The sequence below is a fragment of the mitochondrial genome of Zeugodacus cucurbitae, assembly GCF_028554725.1.
Source record: "Zeugodacus cucurbitae mitochondrion, complete genome".
In the NCBI taxonomy this organism is placed as follows: Eukaryota; Metazoa; Arthropoda; class Insecta; order Diptera; family Tephritidae; genus Zeugodacus; species Zeugodacus cucurbitae.
Genome location: NC_016056.1, coordinates 1 through 15,825, shown reverse-complemented (window position 1 = coordinate 15,825; position 15,825 = coordinate 1). Strand labels below are relative to the sequence as shown.

General features: G+C 27.1%; 13 protein-coding genes and 24 non-coding genes across 37 annotated transcripts, besides 1 other annotated feature; 14 read left to right on the top strand and 23 right to left on the bottom strand. All coding sequences in view use genetic code 5, as the record gives it.

The window, feature by feature from the left end:
* Nucleotides 1–946: a sequence feature (A+T rich; control region).
* KEH29_r01 lies at nt 947–1,729 on the top strand. Its single transcript has one exon. It is a non-coding gene; the product is annotated as a s-rRNA (ribosomal RNA).
* KEH29_t22 lies at nt 1,730–1,801 on the top strand. Its single transcript has one exon. It is a non-coding gene; the product is annotated as a tRNA-Val (tRNA).
* Nucleotides 1,801–3,127, top strand: KEH29_r02. The gene has a single exon. It is a non-coding gene; the product is annotated as a l-rRNA (ribosomal RNA).
* On the top strand, nt 3,128–3,192 carry KEH29_t21. Its single transcript has one exon. It is a non-coding gene; the product is annotated as a tRNA-Leu (tRNA).
* Nucleotides 3,193–3,202: 10 nt separating this feature from the next.
* Nucleotides 3,203–4,142, top strand: ND1 (NADH dehydrogenase subunit 1). Its single transcript has one exon. A coding segment is annotated over exon 1 (940 nt).
* A 15-nt stretch (nt 4,143–4,157) lies between these two features.
* KEH29_t20 lies at nt 4,158–4,223 on the bottom strand. The gene has a single exon. It is a non-coding gene; the product is annotated as a tRNA-Ser (tRNA).
* On the bottom strand, nt 4,222–5,358 carry CYTB (cytochrome b). Its single transcript has one exon. It carries the CDS (start codon nt 5,356–5,358, stop codon nt 4,222–4,224), a length of 1,137 nt encoding a protein of 378 aa, YP_004891176.1.
* Nucleotides 5,358–5,882, bottom strand: ND6 (NADH dehydrogenase subunit 6). Its single transcript has one exon. The coding sequence runs from the start codon at nt 5,880–5,882 to the stop codon at nt 5,358–5,360; it is 525 nt and encodes a 174-aa protein (YP_004891175.1).
* Nucleotides 5,883–5,884: 2 nt separating this feature from the next.
* KEH29_t19 lies at nt 5,885–5,950 on the top strand. Its single transcript has one exon. It is a non-coding gene; the product is annotated as a tRNA-Pro (tRNA).
* On the bottom strand, nt 5,951–6,017 carry KEH29_t18. Its single transcript has one exon. It is a non-coding gene; the product is annotated as a tRNA-Thr (tRNA).
* A 3-nt stretch (nt 6,018–6,020) lies between these two features.
* On the top strand, nt 6,021–6,317 carry ND4L (NADH dehydrogenase subunit 4L). Its single transcript has one exon. It carries the CDS (start codon nt 6,021–6,023, stop codon nt 6,315–6,317), a length of 297 nt encoding a protein of 98 aa, YP_004891174.1.
* Nucleotides 6,311–7,651, top strand: ND4 (NADH dehydrogenase subunit 4). The gene has a single exon. It carries the CDS (start codon nt 6,311–6,313, stop codon nt 7,649–7,651), a length of 1,341 nt encoding a protein of 446 aa, YP_004891173.1.
* Nucleotides 7,652–7,654: 3 nt separating this feature from the next.
* KEH29_t17 lies at nt 7,655–7,719 on the top strand. Its single transcript has one exon. It is a non-coding gene; the product is annotated as a tRNA-His (tRNA).
* Nucleotides 7,720–7,734: 15 nt separating this feature from the next.
* ND5 (NADH dehydrogenase subunit 5) lies at nt 7,735–9,454 on the top strand. The gene has a single exon. A coding segment is annotated over exon 1 (1,720 nt).
* Nucleotides 9,455–9,519, top strand: KEH29_t16. The gene has a single exon. It is a non-coding gene; the product is annotated as a tRNA-Phe (tRNA).
* An 18-nt stretch (nt 9,520–9,537) lies between these two features.
* Nucleotides 9,538–9,604, bottom strand: KEH29_t15. Its single transcript has one exon. It is a non-coding gene; the product is annotated as a tRNA-Glu (tRNA).
* KEH29_t14 lies at nt 9,605–9,672 on the bottom strand. Its single transcript has one exon. It is a non-coding gene; the product is annotated as a tRNA-Ser (tRNA).
* Nucleotides 9,673–9,737, bottom strand: KEH29_t13. Its single transcript has one exon. It is a non-coding gene; the product is annotated as a tRNA-Asn (tRNA).
* Nucleotides 9,738–9,772: 35 nt separating this feature from the next.
* On the bottom strand, nt 9,773–9,836 carry KEH29_t12. The gene has a single exon. It is a non-coding gene; the product is annotated as a tRNA-Arg (tRNA).
* Nucleotides 9,837–9,840: 4 nt separating this feature from the next.
* On the bottom strand, nt 9,841–9,906 carry KEH29_t11. Its single transcript has one exon. It is a non-coding gene; the product is annotated as a tRNA-Ala (tRNA).
* Nucleotides 9,907–9,910: 4 nt separating this feature from the next.
* On the bottom strand, nt 9,911–10,264 carry ND3 (NADH dehydrogenase subunit 3). Its single transcript has one exon. The coding sequence runs from the start codon at nt 10,262–10,264 to the stop codon at nt 9,911–9,913; it is 354 nt and encodes a 117-aa protein (YP_004891171.1).
* Nucleotides 10,265–10,329, bottom strand: KEH29_t10. The gene has a single exon. It is a non-coding gene; the product is annotated as a tRNA-Gly (tRNA).
* A 6-nt stretch (nt 10,330–10,335) lies between these two features.
* Nucleotides 10,336–11,124, bottom strand: COX3 (cytochrome c oxidase subunit III). Its single transcript has one exon. It carries the CDS (start codon nt 11,122–11,124, stop codon nt 10,336–10,338), a length of 789 nt encoding a protein of 262 aa, YP_004891170.1.
* ATP6 (ATP synthase F0 subunit 6) lies at nt 11,124–11,801 on the bottom strand. Its single transcript has one exon. It carries the CDS (start codon nt 11,799–11,801, stop codon nt 11,124–11,126), a length of 678 nt encoding a protein of 225 aa, YP_004891169.1.
* On the bottom strand, nt 11,795–11,956 carry ATP8 (ATP synthase F0 subunit 8). The gene has a single exon. The coding sequence runs from the start codon at nt 11,954–11,956 to the stop codon at nt 11,795–11,797; it is 162 nt and encodes a 53-aa protein (YP_004891168.1).
* Nucleotides 11,957–12,023, bottom strand: KEH29_t09. Its single transcript has one exon. It is a non-coding gene; the product is annotated as a tRNA-Asp (tRNA).
* Nucleotides 12,024–12,094, bottom strand: KEH29_t08. Its single transcript has one exon. It is a non-coding gene; the product is annotated as a tRNA-Lys (tRNA).
* Nucleotides 12,095–12,099: 5 nt separating this feature from the next.
* On the bottom strand, nt 12,100–12,789 carry COX2 (cytochrome c oxidase subunit II). Its single transcript has one exon. It carries the CDS (start codon nt 12,787–12,789, stop codon nt 12,100–12,102), a length of 690 nt encoding a protein of 229 aa, YP_004891167.1.
* A 4-nt stretch (nt 12,790–12,793) lies between these two features.
* KEH29_t07 lies at nt 12,794–12,859 on the bottom strand. The gene has a single exon. It is a non-coding gene; the product is annotated as a tRNA-Leu (tRNA).
* Nucleotides 12,860–14,393, bottom strand: COX1 (cytochrome c oxidase subunit I; the record flags this gene model as incomplete). The annotated part of the gene is made up of 1 exon: nt 12,860–14,393. A coding segment is annotated over one exon (1,534 nt), but the record flags the coding sequence as incomplete, so codon positions are not given.
* KEH29_t06 lies at nt 14,392–14,458 on the top strand. Its single transcript has one exon. It is a non-coding gene; the product is annotated as a tRNA-Tyr (tRNA).
* Nucleotide 14,459: 1 nt separating this feature from the next.
* KEH29_t05 lies at nt 14,460–14,522 on the top strand. The gene has a single exon. It is a non-coding gene; the product is annotated as a tRNA-Cys (tRNA).
* Nucleotides 14,515–14,582, bottom strand: KEH29_t04. Its single transcript has one exon. It is a non-coding gene; the product is annotated as a tRNA-Trp (tRNA).
* An 11-nt stretch (nt 14,583–14,593) lies between these two features.
* ND2 (NADH dehydrogenase subunit 2) lies at nt 14,594–15,616 on the bottom strand. The gene has a single exon. It carries the CDS (start codon nt 15,614–15,616, stop codon nt 14,594–14,596), a length of 1,023 nt encoding a protein of 340 aa, YP_004891165.1.
* On the bottom strand, nt 15,617–15,685 carry KEH29_t03. The gene has a single exon. It is a non-coding gene; the product is annotated as a tRNA-Met (tRNA).
* An 8-nt stretch (nt 15,686–15,693) lies between these two features.
* KEH29_t02 lies at nt 15,694–15,762 on the top strand. Its single transcript has one exon. It is a non-coding gene; the product is annotated as a tRNA-Gln (tRNA).
* KEH29_t01 lies at nt 15,760–15,825 on the bottom strand. The gene has a single exon. It is a non-coding gene; the product is annotated as a tRNA-Ile (tRNA).

The following is a 15,825-nucleotide window of genomic DNA, read 5'->3' as shown; positions in this document are numbered from 1 at the left end:
CAATGAAAACAGCTTATTTCATTTATAATAGGCTGTTTTCATCTAATTTTTTTTTTTTTTTTTTTTCCAAAATTAATTTTAATTAAATTAAAAAAAAAAAATTATAAAAAATTTATTTTTATTAAAAAAATTAAAATTAAAAACCTTTTTAAATTGGTTTTTTTTACAAAAATTAAACAAAAATTCCCAAAAAAAACTTTCCCAAAGGTAAAAAGACCAACCCAAAAAAAAAAAAAAAAAGAAAAAACAAAAGTTTTTTTTTTTTTTTTTTTTAACCAATGGCCAACCACCAAAGGATTTTACCCCCAAACCATTGGACCAATTGGTAAAAAACCCCGAAATCCGAGGTTTTTTGCCATAAATTTATAGCCATTTTTTAATTAATTAAAAATTTATAACCCTATAGATTTTTTTTAATCTTAACGGGTTTTTCGTTAATTTACTTTAAACCAAACTTTTAAAATTTTAAAAGCTATTTAAAAAAAAATTTTTGAAGGAAAATTTTTTTAAATTTTAAATTTTTAAAAATTTTTTAATTTAAAAAAAAAAAAAAAAAAAATTGGATAAAAATTAATTATTTACTAAATCTTTTTATACAGATATGATAATTTTTTGTTATCTTATTTAATTATTATTTCAATTATTAATTTATTTTTTTATGTTATTAAGTAATAATTATATTTTATTATTAAATTAATAATAAACAATTAATTATTACCAGTTGAATTCAATGAAAACGAGATTTTTTATAATAAGCTGTTTTCATCTAATTTTTTACAATGAAAAACGGTTAATTACTTAGGGGGTAATGACTGATGCAGACCGAAGTACTAAGTTATTTTATTTTTGTAGATTTTTACTTTATTAAAGTTGTACTTTAAGTTAGTTATTAAGGTTTAATATGGTTTGTTAGGTAGTATATGTATAGTTTTTTAATAAATTAATATTAAAGTTTTATTTTGGCTTTGAATTTTATTATTGATTTATTTTATATGTAAGTTTTTGCGTGTATTTTTATTTATTTTAATAATAAATAAATTTTAATTATAATCTCAGTAAATAGCTTTATTAATTTGGAAATAGTAATTTCATAGAGTATTGGCTAAATTTGTGCCAGCAGCCGCGGTTACACAAATAAAACAAATTAAATTTGTTCAGTGTGAGTTAAGATGATTGATTTTAAAATAAAATTAAATTTATTAGGTGAAATTTTAAATTTAGTAATTTTTTAATTTGAAGGATTTTGAAGCTTGTAAATTTTGAATATAAACTAGGATTAGATACCCTATTATTTAAAATGTAATTGTTAACACTAAGGTAGTAGTAGTTATGTTCTTGAAACTTAAAAAATTTGGCGGTATTTTAGTCTATTCAGAGGAACCTGTCCTGTAATTGATAATCCACGATGAACCTTACTTAATTTTGTCTTTCAGTTTATATACCGTCGTTATCAGAATATTTTATTAGAATAATAATTTTCTATAATTTTAATAGGAATGTATATCAGATCAAGGTGTAGCTTATATTTAAGTAGAGATGGGTTACAATAAATATATTTAAACGGATCTAATTATGAAATATTTTTAGTGAAGGTGGATTTGATAGTAAAATTTTAAAGATTGTAAATTTGATTTTAGCTCTAGAATATGCACACATCGCCCGTCGCTCTTCTATTAAGGTAAGATAAGTCGTAACATAGTAGATGTACCGGAAGGTGTATCTAGAATGACAGTTTAAAGCTTATTTAGTAAAGCATTTCATTTACATTGAAAAGATTTTTGTGCAAATCAATATAAACTGAGCAATATTTGTTTATTAATTTTTTTTGTTTTAAAATTAATTTATTAAAAATAATTATATAATTTAATGTTTTAGTAATTTTTAATGAAAAAATAATAATAATAATAGTTAATTAGTATTGTGAAAGATTACTGAAATATTTTGAAAAATTTTTGTTTTAAAAGAAAATTTTATTTATTGTACCTTGTGTATCAGGGTTTATCAAATAATTAATAATTATTTATTAATCTCGATTTTATAAGAGTTAATAATTTATGAAAGTTAATGTGTCAAAATTATTTTAAATAAGTTATTAGAAATGAAATGTTATTCGTTTATAAAGGTATCTAGTTTTTTTAGAAATAAATTTAATTTACGAATTTTTAATTTTTTAGTTATTTGTCTAATTAAAAAATTTATTAATTTGAATATCTTAAGGGATAAGCTTTAAGATAAATTGTTAAAAATTAATAATTTTAATATAAAATGTATGCTTAGAATTAGCAATCATTATAAAGTTTGTTATAAATTATTTTATAGTTTATATTATTTATTATATTTTAATTTATTTATAAAAATTTTTTTATTAATAATTTATAAAAAGTAATAATGATAGAATTAGTATATTTAATGTTTAAGTAATTTTGTATGATAAGTTTGTATAAAGAACTCGGCAAATTTTTTACCCGCCTGTTTAACAAAAACATGTCTTTTTGAGTTATTTTTAAAGTCTGACCTGCCCACTGAAATTTTTAAATGGCCGCAGTATTCTAACTGTGCAAAGGTAGCATAATCATTAGTCTTTTAGTTGAAGGCTGGTATGAACGGTTGGACGAGGTATAAGCTGTTTCATATAAATTTATAATAGAATTTTATATTTTAGTCAAAAAGCTAAAATATTATTAAAAGACGAGAAGACCCTATAAATCTTTATATTTTTTTTTATTTAAATTTTTTGGATTTATTTTATTTTTATAATGGAGAATATTTTGTTGGGGTGATGTTAAAATTTAATGAACTTTTAATTATAAAAATCATTAATTTATGAGTTATTGATCCATTAGTAGTGATTATAAGATTAAGTTACTTTAGGGATAACAGCGTAATTTTTTTGGAGAGTTCATATCGATAAAAAAGTTTGCGACCTCGATGTTGGATTAAGATATAATTTTAGGTGTAGCCGCTTAAATGCTAAGTCTGTTCGACTTTTAAATTCTTACATGATCTGAGTTCAGACCGGCGTAAGCCAGGTTGGTTTCTATCTTTAGTAAGTTGTAATACCTTAGTACGAAAGGACCAGGTATTAAAATAATTATATTTTAAAATTAGAATATGATTAATTTAAATAACTATTTTGGCAGATTAGTGCAATAAATTTAGAATTTATTTATGTAATTTATATTACAAATAGTACTTGTTTTTTATAGAATTAATTTTATCAATTATTGGCAGTTTAATTTTAGTAATCTGTGTTTTAGTGAGAGTTGCTTTTTTAACTCTCTTGGAGCGTAAAGTATTAGGCTATATTCAAATTCGTAAGGGACCTAATAAGGTTGGATTAATAGGTATTCCCCAACCCTTTTGTGATGCGATTAAGTTATTTACTAAGGAACAAACTTATCCTCTTTTGTCAAATTATATTTCTTATTATTTTTCTCCTATTTTTTCTTTATTTCTTTCTTTAGTAGCTTGGTTGTGTATTCCTTTATTTGTAAAGGTATTTTCTTTTAATTTAGGATTATTGTTTTTTTTATGTTGTACTAGTTTAGGTGTTTATACTGTTATGGTGGCTGGGTGATCTTCTAATTCTAACTATGCTTTATTAGGGGGACTTCGGGCTGTTGCTCAAACAATTTCTTATGAAGTTAGTATAGCATTGGTTTTATTGTCTTTTGTTTTTTTAATTGGGGGTTATAATATTTTATATTTTTTTTATTATCAAAAAAGAATTTGATTTTTGGTTATTTTATTTCCAATTAGATTATTTTGGTTTTGTATTTGTCTAGCAAAAACTAATCGGACTCCTTTTGATTTTGCTGAAGGAGAATCTGAATTAGTATCTGGGTTTAATATTGAATATAGAAAAGGGGGATTTGCTTTGATTTTTATGGCTGAATATGCTAGTATTTTGTTTATAAGAATATTGTTTTGTGTAATTTTTTTAGGGTGTGATTTATTTAATGTTATATTTTATGTTAAGTTAACATTTATTTCATTTGTTTTCATCTGAGCTCGGGGGACTTTACCTCGGTTTCGTTATGATAAATTAATATATTTAGCTTGAAAGAGTTTTTTACCTTTTTCATTAAATTTTTTAATAGTTATTATGGGATTTAAATTATTATTAATTTGTTACATGTGGTTAATAAAAATTAGTAAAGTCAATAGAAAATTGATATCTATCTTATGTTTTCAAAACATATGCTTATTCAAGCTCATTAACTAGTTGATTAGATTATCTCATCATTTATTAACTAGTGGGTTAATAATATAATAAAGGAAGTAGATAATAGTTAAAATTTGCCCTACTAGGACGTACGGATCTTCTACTGGACGAGCACCAATTCATGTTAATAGGATAACTGTCACTACTATAGATCAAAATAAGATTTTATTAATAGGATAGAATTGGATTCCTCGAAATTTTATTAAATGATAAAAAGGTAAAATAGCTAAAATAGCAATTGATAAGACTAATGCAATTACTCCTCCAAGCTTGTTAGGAATAGAACGTAAGATTGCATAAGCGAAAAGGAAGTATCATTCGGGTTGAATGTGGACCGGAGTTACTAAAGGATTAGCTGGGATGAAATTATCTGGGTCTCCAAGTAAGTAAGGGTTGATTAATGTAAGAAGAAGAAGGGCTGCAATTATTGCAAGGAATCCTACGATATCCTTGAATGAGAAATATGGGTGGAAGGGGATTTTATCAATATTAGAATTTAATCCAATTGGATTATTAGATCCTGTTTGATGTAAGAATAATAAATGAATTAAAGTTATTGCTAGTACGATAAATGGTAAAATAAAATGAAAGGTGAAGAATCGAGTAAGGGTTGCGTTGTCAACAGCGAATCCTCCCCATACTCATTGTACTAAATCAATACCTAAGTATGGAATAGCTGATAAAAGGTTAGTAATAACTGTGGCCCCTCAGAATGATATTTGTCCTCAAGGTAAGACATACCCTATAAAGGCTGTTGCTATTACTAAAAATAGAATTAGTACTCCGACTAATCAAGTAGGGGTGAATAAATAGGACCCGTAATAAATACCTCGTCCAACGTGTAGGTAGATACAAATAAAGAAAAATGATGCTCCATTAGCATGAAGGGTTCGTAATAATCAACCATAATTTACATCACGACAAATGTGGTTTACTCTATTGAAAGCTAAATTAATATCAGCTGTATAATGTATAGCTAAGAATAATCCTGTTATAATTTGAATAATTAAACATAATCCTAGTAGGGAGCCGAAATTTCATCAAGCTGAAATATTTACAGGAGCTGGTAGATCTACTAAAGCATTATTTGCAATTTTAAATAAGGGGTGTTGGGTTCGTAAAGGTTTGTTCATTAGTTTATTGGCCGAAGAGGACCATAAAATAATTTAGTAATTTTTACTACAGCAATTAAAGTAACTAAAAGGTAGTTTATTAATAGAATGGTGATTATATTTGTGGGGAAGTTATATAGTTTATGTAGATTTAGAGCGTTTTCTGGAAGAATACTTTTTATTTGGTTAAACGGTTGTATTTCTAGATTTTGTATAAAGCATGTTGTTGATGATTTATCTATAAATACGGAGATTAGTATAAGAGTTGCTGTAGCTATTACACAAATAGTAGTTAATTTTATAGATAAAGAAAATATTTCGCTTGAAGCTAGAGAGGTTACATAAATAAATAAAACTAGTATTCCTCCCAGGAAGATTAGAAATAGAATATAAGAAAATCAAAATCTTTTTGCTATTAATCCTGTTAATAAACAAATTTGTAAAGTTTGGATTAATAATATTAACCCTATAGCTAAAGGATGGTTTATTTGAATAAAAATAAGTCTTGAAATTAATGTAGATGTGTATAAAAATAGTTGTATAATATCAGGAGGTAGTTTAATTAAAATATTAATTTTGGGGATTAATGATAAAGTAATTTCTTTTCTCTTGAAGTTTTAAAAGACTTAATCTTATTTTTGGTTTACAAGACCAATGTTTTTTATTAAAACTATTAAAACTTAATGTTAATAAGTTTATATTGAGGGCTACCTTTTTTTTTGTTTTTAAAGGGATTTTTTGTTTTTGTTTCTAATCGTAAGCATTTATTATCAATACTTTTGAGTTTAGAGTATATTGTACTAAATTTATTTTTTCTTTTATTTATTTTTTTAAATTTGATAGATTATAGAAGATTTTTTAGTATAATATTTTTGACCTTTAGAGTGTGTGAAGGTGCTTTAGGCCTTTCTATTTTAGTTTCTATAATTCGTACTCATGGAAATGATTATTTTCAATCATTTAATATTTTACAATGTTAAAATTAATTTTTATAATACTTTTTATTAGTCCTATTTGTTTTATTAATGGGTTGTTTTGAATGGTACAAAATTTATTATTTGTTGTTACTTTTATTTTCATTATATTAAATTATTGTACTAATTATTTTGTGAATATTTCTTATTTTTTAGGATTTGATGTAATTTCTTATGGATTAATTTTATTAAGTTTTTGAATTTGTACATTAATGTTGACAGCTAGTGAGTCTGTTAATAAATATAATAATTATAAAAGATTATTTTTGTTTAATGTATTAATTTTATTGATTTTTTTAGTTTTGACTTTTAGAAGTATAAATTTATTTATATTTTATTTATTTTTTGAAAGTAGTTTAATTCCTACTTTATTTTTAATTTTAGGATGAGGATATCAACCAGAACGTTTACAGGCTGGTGTTTATTTATTATTTTACACTTTATTAGTTTCTTTACCTATATTGGTTGGGATTTTTTATTTATATAATACTTTAAATACTATAAACTTTTATTTATTGGGTAATTATATATTTAATTATGATTTGTTGTATTTAAGTTTAATTTTAGCCTTTTTAGTTAAGATACCAATATTTTTGGTTCATTTATGGCTACCTAAAGCTCATGTAGAGGCTCCAGTTTCAGGATCAATAATTTTAGCTGGCATTATATTGAAGTTAGGAGGATATGGGCTATTACGGGTGTTTTCTTTTATACAAATGAGAGGCATTAAATATAATTATATTTGAGTTAGTATTAGATTAGTAGGGGGGGTATTGATTAGTTTGGTTTGTTTACGTCAAACTGATTTAAAGGCCCTTATTGCTTATTCTTCTGTAGCTCATATAGGTATTGTATTAGGGGGTCTTATAACTTTAACTTATTGAGGTCTTTGCGGGTCTTATACTTTGATAATTGCTCATGGATTATGTTCTTCGGGGTCGTTTTGTTTAGCCAATATTACATATGAACGGTTAGGGAGTCGAAGTTTATTATTTAATAAGGGGTTAGTAAATTTTATACCTTCTATAACATTATGGTGATTTTTACTAAGAGCTTGTAACATAGCGGCCCCTCCTTCCCTGAATTTATTAGTGAAAATTAATTTATTTAATAGAATTGATAGAAGATCTAGAGTTACTATAATTTCAATATCTTTATTATCTTCTTTTAGAGCAGCATCTACATCATATTTTTATGCTGATAGTCAACACGGTAAGGTTTTTTCTGGCGCATATTCATTTAGAGGGGGTAAGATTCGTGAAGATTTGTTATTATTTCTTCATCGGTGTCCTTCTAAATATATTATTTTAAAGAGAGAGATTTGTTTATTTTGACTCTAATTAATCTAAAAAGTTTATTTAAAAAATTGATTTGTGGTGTCAACGATATGAGTTAGTCATCTTAGATCGTGAAATATTTATCAATTTGTAGAAGAAGATTTTTGGTGTTAATTTCTATTAGAAGAATCTTTTTTTTGTCTAGTTTGTTATTTTTAATAAAAGATTATACTATCTTTTTGGAGGGAGAAGTTGTAAGTTTAAATTCAGCTAGAATAGTAATAACCCCTTTATTTGATTGAATAAGTTTATTATTTATATCTTTTGTTCTATTAATTGCTTCTTTAGTTATTTATTATAGAAAGGAGTATATGAGAGGTGATTTAAATATTAATCGTTTTATTATATTAGTTCTTATATTTGTTATATCTATAATATTATTAATTATTAGTCCAAATTTGGTTAGAATTTTATTAGGATGAGATGGGGTAGGGGTAGTATCTTATTGTTTAGTTATTTATTTTCAAAATGTTAAGTCATATAATAATGGTATATTAACAGCTTTATCCAATCGGATTGGGGAGGTCGCATTTTTATTAGCTATTGCTTGAATGTTAAAAAACGGGAGTTGAAACAATATTTTTTATTTAGAAGTTATGAAAAATAGAGTAGAAATGGAAATTATTGGGGCTTTGATTATATTAGCTGCTATAACTAAGAGTGCTCAGATCCACTTTTCTTCTTGATTACCTGCTGCTATAGCAGCTCCTACTCCTGTATCAGCTTTAGTTCATTCTTCAACTTTGGTGACTGCTGGGGTTTATTTATTAATTCGATTTAATATTTTGTTGAGAGGTAGATGATTAGGGGATTTATTATTATTATTATCTGGTTTGACTATATTTATAGCTGGATTGGGAGCTAATTTTGAATTTGACCTAAAAAAGATTATTGCTCTATCTACTTTAAGACAATTAGGATTAATAATAAGAATTTTATCTATAGGATTTTATAAATTAGCTTTTTTTCATTTGTTAACTCATGCTTTATTTAAGGCTCTTTTATTTATATGTGCTGGAGCTATTATTCATAATATGAATAATTCTCAAGATATTCGTTTGATAGGAGGGCTTGGTATTTATATGCCATTAACATCTGGTTGTTTTAATGTTGCTAATTTAGCGTTGTGTGGTATGCCTTTTTTAGCCGGGTTTTATTCTAAGGACATAATTCTTGAAATTGTTTCTTTAAGTTATATTAATCTATTTTCTTTCTTTCTATATTTTTTTTCTACTGGTTTAACTGTTTGCTATTCTTTTCGATTGGTCTATTATTCAATAACAGGTGAATTAAATTGTGGTTCTTTAAATATGTTAAGAGATGAGGGATGAATTATGCTTCGTGGGATGAGAGGTTTACTAGTAATGAGAATTGTGGGAGGTAGTATGTTAAGTTGATTGATTTTTCCTACACCGTATATAATTTGTTTACCTAGTTATTTGAAGTTATTAACTTTATTTGTTTGTATTGTACGAGGTGTATTGGGTTATTTAATTTCAAATGTTTCTCTATTTTATTTTAATAAATCTTTAAGTAATTATGTTAGTAGTTATTTTTTTGGTTCTATATGATTTATACCTTATATTTCTACGTATGGAATTATTAATTATCCTTTGATTTTAGGAGGAAGAGTATGTAAATCTTTTGATCAGGGTTGATCAGATTTTTTAGGAGGTCAAAATTTATATAATGAATTAGTGAAATATTCTCAGCATATATTTGTTATACATAATAATAATTTAAAGATTTATCTTTTATTATTGGCTTTATGAATTATTTTCTTGTTTTCTTTCTTTTTAATATTTTATTCAAATAGCTTAAAGTAGAGCATAACACTGAAGATGTTAGGGTAATTGAATAATTTTTGGATATAGTGAATTATATTTAGTAATTTATAAAAATATAAAATTTTATTTTTACAATGAAAATGTAATGTTTTTGTTAAACTATATAAACAGAAGTACAAATGGAGTTTAACCATTAAAAGATAAAAGTTAGCAGCTTTTTCTTGAACGTCATACTTCCTTAATTGGAGAATAACCTCAATTCTATCATTAACAGTGATAAGCCTCTTTTTGGCTTCAATTAAAAAGATTTAGTAAATAATTAATTTTATACATTTAGAGAATAAGGGTATTAAATACCTAAGATTAGGTCGAAACTAATTGCAATAAATCGCTTCATATTCTGTTTAAGGTAGATTGAGAATATCAATACTTTTTGAATGCAAATCAAATGTTATAATTAACTACAACCCTAGGTCTAGTTTGATCAGTTTAATATTCCTTGATTTCATTCATGATATAATCCAATAATTAGAATAATAATGAAAATAATTGAGGTAATTGTTCATATGAAGATGTCTGAAGTAGAGATAATTAGAACTATAGGTAAAATAAGAGCAATTTCTACATCGAAAATTAGAAAAATAATAGTGATTAGGAAGAATCGAAGTGAAAAAGGTAGGCGTGAAGATGACTTTGGATCAAACCCACATTCAAATGGAGAACATTTTTCTCGATCTGTAAGAGCTTTTTTTGAAAGTACTGAAGCTAAAATTATTACAATTCTGGTGATTGTTATTAGAATTAACCCTATAATAATGATTGAAAAGATTATCTATACTACTGATTAGTAGACCTTATGATTGGAAGTCAAATATACTTATATACTATACAGATAATTAATTAACCTCCTCATCAATAAATTGAGATATAGAGGAATAATCATACAATATCAACGAAATGTCAGTATCATGCGGCTGCTTCAAACCCGAAATGATGAGTTTTAGAAAAATGATTATTTAAATGTCGGATTAAACAGACTAAAAGGAAAGTTGTCCCAATTAATACGTGAATTCCATGGAAGCCTGTTGCTATAAAGAATGTAGAACCGTAAACTGAATCTGCAATAGTAAAAGGTGCTTCGATATATTCATAGGCTTGTAGGATAGTGAAGTAAACCCCTAATAAAACTGTAAAAAATAATCCTTGTGTGGCTTGAGAATGATTACCCTCTATTAATCTATGATGAGCTCAAGTTACTGTAACTCCAGATGATAAAAGAATTGCTGTATTTAACAAAGGAATTTGGAATGGATTGAATGGTTGAATACCAGCAGGGGGTCATGAAGCACCTAATTCGATGGCAGGTGATAGTCTGCTATGGAAAAATGCTCAAAAGAAGGATACAAAGAATAAGACTTCTGATAAAATAAATAAAATTATTCCTCATCGAAGGCCTAATGTAACTGGTAGGGTATGTAATCCTTGAAATGTTCCTTCTCGTGAGACGTCTCGTCATCATTGATAGACTGTTAGGATAGTAATTACATTTCCTAATAGAAATAGCGAAATGTCGTATTGGTGGAATCATTTAACTAAACCTGATACTGATGTTATAGCTCCGATAGCTCCTGTTAAAGGTCATGGGCTATAATCTACTAAATGGAATGGGTGATTTGAGTGTGTTGACATTAATTTACTTCACTAGAGTATAAAGTACTTAAAACAGCAAATACATATGACTGAATAATAGCTACAGCTGATTCAAGTACTAATAAAGCAATTTGTCCAATTAATAAAAAAGATACAATAATGTAAGATAACGAAGGGCCAGTATTTCCCAATAGGGTTAATAATAAGTGTCCTGCGATTATATTAGCCGCTAGTCGAACAGCTAAAGTTCCTGGCCGAATAATATTACTAATAGTTTCAATACATACCATGAATGGTATTAGTACTGCTGGAGTTCCTTGAGGCACTAGATGGGCGAATATGTGTTGAGTGTGGTTAATTCATCCGTATAATATAAAACATAATCATAGAGGAAGAGCCAAGGTAAGGGTCAATGTTAAATGACTTGTACTTGTGAAGATATAAGGGAATAAACCTATAAAATTATTAAATAGAATTAGAGAAAATAATGAAACGAAAATGAAGGTTGAACCTGAATGACCTGAGGGACCTAATAAGGTTTTGAATTCCTTATGTAGTGTTAGTAAAATAGAATTTCAAAAAATATGTCATCGTGATGGTATTAATCAGTAAGCTGATGGGATTAATAATAATCCTAAGAATGTTCTTATTCAATTTAATGATAAATTGAAAATGCTTGATGAGGGATCGAATACAGAGAATAAATTTGTTATCATTTTCAGTTAAGGGAAGTAGATGAATACTTCTTTGAGATTTGAGATTTAGGGGTTTGTGGAAGTACAGAATAATAATTTATTATACTAAACAAAATAAAAGTAATTGAGAAGATAATAAATAAACTTAATCAACCGATAGGGGCTATTTGTGGAATTAAAAAATACTAATTAATTCAGTAATTTCAGTTTGACATACTAATGTTATATTTTAACTAATTTTTTTCATTAGAAGTAAGTGCTAATTTACTATAAAATGGTTTAAGAGACCAGTACTTGCTTTCAGTCATCTAATGATAAATTATGAGTTAGCTCTGTTAGTAACTCATTTAATAAAATGATTAACAGGGATTCTTTCGATTACAATAGGTATAAAACTGTGATTAGCTCCGCAAATTTCAGAACATTGACCATAGAATAAACCTGGGCGGTTTATTAAAAAATTAGTTTGGTTTAATCGACCTGGAGTTCCATCAACTTTTACTCCTAACGATGGGATTGTTCAAGAGTGGATTACATCTGCGGCTGTTACTAAAATTCGAATTTGTGAATTTATAGGTAAAACTACTCGGTTATCTACGTCTAATAAACGAAATCCATCTGTAGCTAATTCATTAGTAGGGATTATATATGAGTCAAATTCTACATTTATGAAATCTGAATATTCGTAACTTCAGTATCATTGGTGTCCGATAGCCTTTAAAGTTACTGAAGGTTCATTAATTTCATCCAATAAGTAAAGTAGGCGTAGAGAGGGGAAAGCAATAAATAGCAGAACAATTGCTGGAAGAATAGTTCAAATTATTTCAATGGTTTGACCGTGAAGGAGGTTTCGGTTTGTGTAAGTATTGAAGAACAATATAAATATTAAATAACCTACAAGAGTTGTAATTATTACTAAAATTATAAGAGCATGATCATGAAAAAATGTAAGTTGTTCTATAAGAGGAGAGGCACTATCTTGAAGGCCAAGGGCAGCTCATGTTGTCATTAGTTTCTAATAAAAGTAAAATACTTTATATATGGAGCTTAAATCCATTGCACTAATCTGCCATATTAGAAATTAGTTAAAAGAGGTAATTCTGAATAACTATGTTCAGCAGGTGGTGTATTTTGAAGTCATTCAATTGAAGAACTAAGTTGTATTGGGTAAATTACTTGACGTTGAGTAACTAATCTTTCTCAAATAATAAATAAAAAGAAAAGAATTCCTAGTAAAGAAATTGATGAACCAATTGTAGAAACTACGTTTCACGTTGTGTAAGCATCTGGGTAGTCGGAGTAACGTCGAGGTATTCCTGCTAATCCTAAGAAGTGTTGAGGGAAGAAAGTTAAGTTTACACCAATAAATATAATAATAAATTGACTTTTTAATCACTTAGGATTTAAAACTAATCCAGTAAATAATGGGTATCAGTGTACAAATCCAGCTATAATAGCAAATACTGCTCCTATTGATAAAACATAATGGAAATGAGCTACTACGTAGTAAGTGTCATGAAGAATAATATCAACAGAAGAGTTGGCTAATACTACTCCAGTTAGTCCCCCAACTGTGAATAAAAATACAAAACCTAAAGCTCATAGCATAGCTGGGGAATAATTTAATTGTGTTCCATGAAGAGTGGCTAGTCATCTGAAAATTTTAATTCCAGTAGGAACAGCAATAATTATTGTAGCTGAAGTGAAGTAAGCTCGAGTATCAACATCTATACCTACTGTAAATATATGGTGGGCTCATACAATAAATCCAAGTAATCCAATTGCTATTATAGCGTAAATTATACCTAAGGAACCAAATGTTTCCTTTTTACCCGATTCTTGTCTAATAATATGAGAAATTATACCGAATCCTGGTAAAATTAAAATATAAACTTCAGGGTGTCCAAAGAATCAAAATAAATGTTGGTATAAAATAGGGTCTCCACCACCAGCCGGGTCGAAGAAAGAGGTGTTTAAATTTCGGTCTGTTAAAAGTATAGTAATAGCTCCGGCTAATACAGGTAGAGATAGAAGTAAAAGAAGAGCTGTCAATACTACAGCTCAAACGAATAAAGGTATCCGGTCAAATGTGATTCCTGTTGATCGCATATTAATTACTGTAGTAATGAAATTTACGGCCCCTAAAATTGATGAAATACCAGCTAAATGTAGAGAAAAAATAGCTAAATCAACTGAGGCTCCACCATGAGCGATAATTGATGAAAGGGGAGGATAAACAGTTCAACCTGTACCAGCTCCGTTTTCTACTATACTGCTCACTAAAAGTAATGTAAGAGAGGGGGGTAATAATCAAAATCTTATATTATTCATTCGAGGGAATGCTATATCTGGCGCTCCTAGTATTAGGGGTACTAGTCAATTTCCAAATCCTCCAATTATAATAGGTATCACTATGAAAAAAATCATAACAAATGCATGAGCTGTTACGATGACATTATAGATTTGATCATCTCCGATTAAAGCTCCTGGGTGACCCAGTTCTGCCCGGATTAAGATTCTAAGAGATGTTCCCACTATACCTGCTCAAGCTCCGAAAATAAAATATAATGTTCCGATATCTTTATGGTTCGTTGAAAATAGCCATTGTCGCGATTAAATGGCTGAAGTTTAGGCAATAGACTGTAAATCTATTTATAAGAATTTATTCTTTTTAATCAAGGCTTTATAGTCAATAATGACATTAGACTGCAATTCTAAAGGAGTAAAAACTTACTAAGGCTTAAAAGACTATACTTATATTTATAGCTTTGAAGGCTATTAGTTTATTTAACTTAAAGCCTTATTCTATAAATTTACAAGAATAGGTAGACTAGGGAAACTAGTACTAATCTAAATGTAGAGATGAAAGATAAAATAAGTATAGTTTTAAAAGAAAAATTGTTGATGAATATATTTACCGTTCAATTATTTTCGTAGTAGTTTATTATAAAAGCTGCAAAACATAGTCGTAGATAAAAAAATAATGTAATTAAAGTTATTACAGTTATGATGGTTACTAAAATGTATTGTCTTTTTAGAACTAATATCTGAATAACCAACCATTTAGGTAGAAACCCAATGAATGGAGGTAGCCCACCTAAGGATAGAAGATTAAGAAATAATATAAATTTTAAAATTTTTGATCTAAAAAATGAATCGAATAGTTGATTGATGTGGAATATTTTAAAATTGTTGAATATGAAGGTTAGACTGAAGGATAAAAATGAATAAAATGAAAAATAAATTAATCATATGGATTCACTAGTTTGTATAGCCGCTAATATTCAACCTAGGTGGTTGATAGAGGAAAAGGCTATTAACTTTCGTAAGGAAGTTTGATTTAATCCTCCTAAAGATCCTACAATGGTTGATGTAAAGATTACTAAAAGAATAAAATTGTTTGGCGAAATGTAGGAGATTAATATAAGAGGGGCAATTTTTTGTCAGGTTATTAAAGTTAAAGCGTTTATTCACGATAAGCCTTCTATAACATTTGGAAATCAGAAATGAAAGGGGGCTGCCCCTCTTTTTAATAATAGTGACGATGTAATAATTAAGTCATTATATAAAGAATTTTCTTGTGTGACAGGAAAATTGTTTAAATATCTCATTATAATAGCAAATAATAATACTGCTGAGGCTAAGGCTTGAGTTAGGAAATACTTAAGAGAGGCTTCTGTAGATATTAAATTATTACTATTTATTAGGGGGATAAAAGATAATAAATTAATTTCTAGACCTATTCAAGCTCCCAATCAAGAATTAGATGATACTGTGATTATTGTACCTGTAATTAAGATAAAGAAGAATATAATTTTAGCTGAATTATTAAAAATTAAAAAGAAAAGGATTAGAACCTTTATAAATGGGGTATGAACCCAGTAGCTTGATTAGCTTATCTTTTTATAATTGATATATTTTGGTGTATGATGCACAAAAGTTTTTGATACTTTTAGAAATAGTTTAATTCTATTAAATATAATGAATGTAATATTATTACATAATTTACCCTATCAAGGTAACCCTTTTCGTCAGGCAATTCATT